Source organism: Colobus angolensis, unplaced genomic scaffold (assembly GCF_000951035.1).
Source record: "Colobus angolensis palliatus isolate OR3802 unplaced genomic scaffold, Cang.pa_1.0 Scaffold61, whole genome shotgun sequence".
NCBI lineage: Eukaryota > Metazoa > Chordata > Mammalia > Primates > Cercopithecidae > Colobus > Colobus angolensis.
This window is the reverse complement of record NW_012119710.1, coordinates 4,981,702-4,989,182: the sequence shown is the minus strand read 5'-3', so window position 1 is coordinate 4,989,182 and position 7,481 is coordinate 4,981,702. Positions and strand designations below refer to the sequence as shown.

The 7,481-nt window shown below is 40.5% G+C and overlaps 1 protein-coding gene across 1 annotated transcript in view; it reads left to right on the top strand.

Annotated features, from left to right (window-relative positions):
• The window catches only part of NUP160 (nucleoporin 160kDa), a 73,074-nt gene that overhangs the window by 41,654 nt on the left and 23,939 nt on the right, over positions 1 to 7,481 (top strand). Inside the window, exons 19-23 of the mRNA XM_011963561.1 lie at positions 855 to 925; positions 1,641 to 1,800; positions 3,260 to 3,329; positions 4,299 to 4,397; positions 5,858 to 5,977. Of these exons, the coding sequence (XP_011818951.1) occupies positions 855 to 925; positions 1,641 to 1,800; positions 3,260 to 3,329; positions 4,299 to 4,397; positions 5,858 to 5,977 (520 nt within the window). The remainder of the gene's footprint in view (positions 1 to 854; positions 926 to 1,640; positions 1,801 to 3,259; positions 3,330 to 4,298; positions 4,398 to 5,857; positions 5,978 to 7,481) is intronic.

The window sequence follows — 7,481 nt, the reverse complement described above, 5'->3', positions numbered from 1 at the left end:
GGCGACAGAGCGAGACTCCGTCTCAAAAAAAAAAAAAAAAAAGATTCAGAGATTTTTTGGTGCCTCTACTTGTTAGAGGTTGAAAGCAACTTATAAGAATGAAAATAATAAGTCACATGTAATTGTAGACTGTATGTGTACAGATAAATTATGTATTATATATACTTATGTATTATACATTTATATGTACATATAAATCATGTTGAATATAAAATAAGATGAAACCAGAAGGAAAGACCATACACAAAACGTTATGCTACTTATTTTAGGTAGGCTGAGTTTCTTTATAGCCGAATCCAAGAATTACAAGATTCACTTTTTTTTTTTTCTTGGAGATGGAGTTTTGCTCTTGTTGCCCACGCTGGAGTGCAGTGGTGTGATCTCAGCTCACTGCAACCTCCACTTCCCTGATTCAAACAATTTTCCTGCCTCAGCCTCCAGAGTAGCTAGGATCAGAGGTGCCTGCCACCACACCTGGCTAATTTTTGTTATTTTTAGTAGAGGCAGCGTTTCACCATGTTGGCCAGGCTGGTCTTGAACTCTTAACCTCAAGTGATCCACCTGCCTTGGCCTCCCATAATGCTGGGATTACAGGCATGAGCCACCACACCTGGCCGAGATTCACATTTTCAATAAGATAAACCATCCTGTTTCCTCCGGCTCCTCATTGAAGGGTCAAAAAGTGATATTATGGGCAACAATCTATAATGATTTCCAATTTTTTTTGTGCTTTCAGTGGAGTTTTTATTTGCAATTTATTAATTACATTGACAGTGTTCTTAGTAGAATAGCTTGTAGAAGTAATGTTTAGCATAGGAGAATTTACTAAGTTGTCTTTTCCCCTTTTCTTACAGGGAGTCTAATCTCCAACACTTATCAGTACTGGAATTAACAGACTCTGGTGCTTTAATGGCAAATAGGTTTGGTAAGGAGTGGACTATGTACACATTTCATTTTAAACTGGGGGTTTATTGCATATTCATTAAAGTGGTCTTTTGCCACCTTTGCCATAGAAAGGTTGGCTAGGCTCTTTGCTTTCAAAAGGCATGAGTAAGCTGTGGCCTGAGATCTCCGTTTGTGGCATGGGATCTGTGAAACTGTAGTACCAGATCAGGCGTATGTTAAGGATATTTTACATATATATATACACATATATATATATGGCTGCTTTCCCATTCTGTGTTTATGCTCCAGTGATTAATTTAACAAAGTCATTAAAAATTTTATTAACGTTTATGGTAACTTTGTAATCTTAGTCAACAGATATTTAAAAGTATCCCTCATGTTTGAAAACCATTCTGGAGAATTTATTTTGTATTGTTCTGGTATAAAAGTTGAAATCCTGGGGCTAATTGTATTTATCATGAAGAATTTCTAGGGAAGGCACTTAAGTGTTGTGAGATCAGTGAAAAGAAATGACTGTAACTTTGATGTGAATGGTGTTTTCATTGCATTTTTATAGTGCTTCACAATTTACAAACTACTTTTATTTTTGGTGCCACTGGATATATACCCATGATACATTTCCTCTTTTGAAGTGCTAAATTGTTTGTTACAGGCATAAAATGAATTGATAGACTATTTTAATTGAAAATTGATATTACCACTACACAAAATTGTCATAACTTTTTATTTTTAAGTATCTAGTCCTCAGACTATTGTGGAGTTATTCTTCCAAGAAGTTGCAAGAAAACACATTATATCTCACCTCTTCTCTCAGCCAAAGGCACCTCTGAGCCAAACTGGATTGAACTGGCCTGAAACAATTACTGCAATTACCAGTTATTTATTGCAGCTTTTGTATCCTTTTAAGAGCCAGTGAAAAGCTCCCTTCTGGCCGGGCATGTTGGTTCACACCTGTAATCCCAGCACTTTGGGAGGTGGAGGTGGGCTTATCACTTAAGGCCAGGAGTTCGAGACCAGCCTGGCCAACATGGTGAAACCCCACGTCTACTAAAAATACAAAAATTAGCCAGGCGTGGTGGCCTGCACCAGTAATCCCAGCTATGCCAAAGGCTGCGAATCGCTTGAACTTGGGAGGCGGAGGTTGCAATGAGCCAAGCTCACGACACCACACTCCAGCCTGGGCGGCAGAGTGAGACTCCTCAAAAAAAAAAAAAAAAAGCAGTTATTTTCTATCTAAACAGTCTAAGGTTCTTATTTTGCCTATGTAATGAAATACCTGGGTCTGTTTTAAGACATTATTCACCCAGGCTCCATGGCTCACTCCTGTAATCCCAGCACTTTGGGAGGCCAAGGTGGGAGGATCACGAGGTCAGGAGATCGAGACCATCTTGGCTAACACGGTGAAACCCAATCTCTACTAAAAATACAAAAAAAAAATTAGCCGGGCGTGGTGGAGGGCTCCTGGAGTCCCAGCTACATGGGAGGCTGAGGCAGGAGAATGGCGTGAACCCGGGAGGTGGAACTCGCAGTGAGCCAAGATCACGCCAGTGCACTCCAGCCTGGGCGACAGAGTGAGACTCCGTCTCAAAAAAAAAAAAAAAAAATTCTTCATTCAGCTGGGTGCAATGGCTCATGCCTATAATCCTAGCACTTTGGGAGGCCTTAGCTGGGTGTGGTGGCATGCGCCTGTAGTCCCAGCTACTCAGGAGGCTGAGGCAGGAGAATCACTTGAACCCTGGAGGCAGAGGTTGCAGTGAGCTGAGATCATGCCCCTGCACTCCAGCCTGGGCAACAGGCTGGTTTGTTTTTGAGACTTTCTCAAAAAAAAAAGAAGACATTATTCATTCAACAAATATTTGTTGAATGACTCTATATGCAGATACCATGTTATGTGCTGGATGTCCACTGGCACCAATACTGTGTTCTGCAGTACACCAACTGGAATTGAAAATGAACACCCAGGAATGAAATACAGGCTTTTAAAAATTTATTTATTTTTAGAGACAGGAATCTTACTGTGTTTCCCAGGCTGGTATTGATCTCCTGGGCGCCAGCAGTCCTCCCACCTTACCCTCTCAAAGTACAGGGATTGCAGGAGTGAGCCACTATGCCTGTTGAAATAGATGCTTTATTCCATAGTTACCTGAGTTCTAAGCTCTGTAACAAGTCTCCTGGTATATATGTAACTGTTTAACTGTATTCTAGTGACGATGAAAGAACATGTGCTTGGCCAACTTTTCATCCTTGTTTTTGTAAATTAAGCTATTTTATGGACTTTTCTGAATTTGATGCCCAATGTATGTGTTTAAGATTTGCCAACAAAAATTAAGAAATCTCCTTAACCAATGACTAGATGGCCTAACAATCCTGGTTGTCTCTTTCTAGAATGTTTGATGGGAAATTGTCAATATGTACAATTGCAGGTGAGTTCCTTTGAACATTTCACATCTACACATTCTTGTAAAGCATGGGATTGCTGAATTTTTTTTCTTTGTAAATGTGAACTGCATTTTAAAGAACCACAATAATTTAAACTTGATTATGCGAAGACATACCCCAAAGAGATTATTCTCTATTTCTGTGCCATCCTGAACTTGCTTGATCTTGTCTGATCTACGAAGCTAAAGAGGGTTGGACATGGTTAGTACTTGGCTGAGAGAATACCTGATTATAAAGGCTTTTAAAGAAAGTAATAAATTTTTAAAGAGAGAGATTTTTCTCTACTTCTCTGGACAGTGTAATTCCTAACATGATTTTTTTCCAGAGTATCTTTTTTTTTTCTTTTCTGAAACGCTGGAGTATGGTGGCATGATCTTGGCTCACTCCTGGGTTGAAGCAATTCTCCTGTCTGAGCCTCCCACGTAGCTGGGATTACAGGCTCATGCCACCACGCCCCGCTAATATTTTTTTTTTAGTAGCGACGGGGTTTCACCATGTTGGCGAGGCTGGTCTCAAACTCCTGACCTCAAGTGATCCACCCGCCTCCCCAAAGTGCTGGGATTACAGGCATGAGCTACTGCGCCCGCCTCTAGAGTATCTTTTTAAGAAATTAACTCTGCTAGGTTTTCTTTATAGTAATACAAATGTACTATTGTTTTCATATAAATCCTTTACTGGAATCTAGTCATTGAACCAATAAATACCAAAAATTGGAAAACTGCTGAGGTGTAAAGTATGTGTATGTGTGTTACTGAACTCCTGTTTGTGTAAGGAAAGGGGGAATGAATGAGGAAGGAAGGCAACGGGTAGGTTTGAATCTCAGAATTATGTCAGGAAATAAAACATTTGTTCAAATGCTATCTTTTCATCGTCTGTGAAGAAGAACTTGGGAATGAGTATCTCCTTAAGTAACATTTATTTTCTAATCAGAAAGCACCTTTTATGCCTTTAAGGATTATATTCAACGGCTCCATCCCTGGTGTCAAGTCAATGTTGGTTCCTGTCGATTTATGCTGGGAAGGTGTTACCTAGTTACAGGAGAAGGACAGAAGGTAAACTACATTTGAATGGTAAATAAACTTTAACGCAAGGAAGTTGCTTAGCTTCCATTTGACTAGGTTTTAGGGGATGGGAGACATAGAATCCTCTAGACAAAGTTAAAGAAGACTGTACTAATGTCAGTCAAAAGCATAATATACATGTGAGGACTATTTACTTTCTTGTATTCTGCAATTTAGATAAGACTCAGGAACATAAGAAAATATTGCAACTCTCCTGCCCCTGTGTGTTTTTAGAGATTCCTTTTGTTATTACTATTATTATTTTGTGGAATCAGGGTCTCATTGTATTGCACAGGCTGGACTCAAGCAATCCTCCCACTTGGCCTCCCCCAGTGCTGGGATTACAGGCATAAGCCATCGCATTTGGCCAGGATACATTTTTATAAATCAAATTTATTTACTTATTGTATTATTTCTTTTAGACAGGGTCTTGTCACCCAGACTGGAGTGCAGTAGTATAATCATGGCTCACTGCTGCCTCAACCTCCTGGGCTCAAGCGATTCTCCCACCTCAGCCTCTCAAGTAGCTGGGACTACAGGCACGCGCCACCATTCCTGGCTGATTTTTAAATTTTTTGTAGAGATGGGGTTTTCCCATGTTGCCCAGGCTGGTCAGGAACTCCTAGGCTCAAGTGATCTGCCCGCCTCAGCCTCCCAAAGTGTTGGGAGTACAGGCATGAGCCACTGTACCCAGCCCAAATTTACTTATTAATTACATTTTTTTTATTGTTTTATGCTGCTTTTTTCTCATTATGGTAGTTTACATTTTTAATTTTTTCCCTGATGTTCTATTATATAAATTTTCAAACAGACAGGAAAGTTTAAAGACTTTTACAGTGAACAGTATTTACCTATCACTCAAATTCTACAATTGTTAACATATTGCTACAGTTGCCTTATTATGTATGTATGTGTCAATCATCTTATTAAGGTTTACTTTCTTTTTTTTTTTGGAGACAGTCTTGCTCTGTCACCCAGGCTGGAGGGCTGGAGTGCAGTGGCATGATCTTAGCTCACCACAACTTCCGCCCACCAGGTTCAAGAGATTGTACTCACTCAGCCTCCTGAGTAGCTGGGATTACAGGTGCATGCCACCACACCCGGCTGATTTTTGTATTTTTAGTAGATACGGAGTTTCACCTTGTTGGTCAGGCTGGTCTCAAACTCCTGACCTTGTGATCCACCCGCCTTGGCCTCCCAAAGTGCTGGGATTACAGACATGAGCCACCACACCTGGCCAATGTTTACTTTTTAAAGTTAAATGTGAGATACATTTTTAAAAACATGAATGCATCACACAGAATTCAGATGTGTCAGAAACTGTGCATATAGTAGACCATGTTAAGTAATCTTGTTTCTTTTTTGGCTTTCCTTTGCATGTGAACCCCTGATTTATAGCACCTGGAATTGGAATGATCTGTTACAAGTTATTTTATATTTTATTTCTCCAGGCTCTGGAATGTTTTTGTCAGGCAGCATCTGAAGTAGGCAAAGAGGAATTCTTGGATCGCTTGATTCGCTCAGAGGATGGGGAGATCGTGTCTACCCCCAGGCTGCAGTATTATGACAAGGTACATTGTGTCTTGGTTTGGCCTTGTACTACCCTGTGTGAAAACACATCTGAAATATATCGCTTTGCTATTTTTGGAGAAAAATACTACCAAAATTTAGTTGCTCCCTGAATTTCCAAATTTAAGAAAAATGAATTTGCCTAGAGAAATTAAGGCTGGGCACGGTGGCTCATGACTATAATCCCATGACTGTAATCCCAGCACTTTGGGAGGCCAAGGCAGGCAGATCACCTGAGGTTAGGAGTTTGAGACCAGCCTGGCCAACATGCCAAAACCCTGTCTGTACTAAAAATACAAAAATTAGCCAGGCGTGGTGGCGGGTGCCTGTAATCCCAGCTACTTGGGAGGCTAAGGCAGGAGAATCACTTGAACCTTGAGGTGGAGGTTGCAGTGAGCCAAGATCATGCCGCTGCACTCCAGCCTGCGTGACAGAGCAAGACTCCATCTCCGAAAAAAACCAAAAAGAAATTAAAGAAACATATTTTACGTTAACATTTTTCCCCAGGATCTATAATTAGGGTTAAATAGTGAAATTTGATAAATATTTTTAACTGAAATGAAATTTTCATCATGGTATTTTATTAGCCCAGTTGCCATTAGAATTTTATTACTTGATTTGCACTCTTAGTCTTGCTGATATTTCTGGGAATTGACTAGTAATGCTGTATTTAGCCTTAGTTTATAATTTGGACTTGAGGGTCCTCTTGACCTGTTTCCTGCCCTTCTTTCCTCTGGTCACTCCATTGTAACAGTGGTGACCTTCTTACTGTCTCATTCAAGTCAAGTGCATGCTCTGTTCTCTTCAGGGCCTTTCTGCCTGCTGTGCTGTCAGCCTGAAATGCCCTTCCTCACACGCTCATTCCACTCAGGTCTCTGTTTATCTGTCACCTCCTCAGATAGTGCCCTCTGCCTGGCCTGTGCAGAAAAGCTTTTTTATTCATCCTCTTGTGCACACTTCCAGATTGTATAACATTTCACCATACTCGATTTCGTATTTTAGACTACTGTTTATTTGGATTTCCCACCAGAAAGTAAATGCCACAAAAGTAGTCTTCACTGTGTTAATTGCTTATTAGATAAATGAATTTACACTGAAGTAGATTTGTAGCTCTTAATAACCCTTGGCCGGACGTGGTGGCTCACACCTGTAATCTCAGCACTTTGGGAGGCTGAGGTGGGCAGATCACAAGGTCAGGAGTTTGAGACCAGCCTGACCAACATGGTGAAACCCCATCTCTACTAAAAATACAAAAATTAGCCATGGTGGTGTGCGCCTGTAGTCCCAGCCACTCAGGTGCCTGAGTCAGGAGAATCACTTGAACCTGGGAGGCAGTGGAGGTTGCAGTGAGTCGAGATCATGCCACTGCGCTCCAGCCTGGATGACAAAACAAGACTCCACCTCAAAAAAAAAAAAAAAAAAAGTAACTTACGATCTTAATTAAAAATTTAATTTTTCTTCAGTGAACATATTATCTTCTGTTTTAAGATCTTGGCATAATGACTC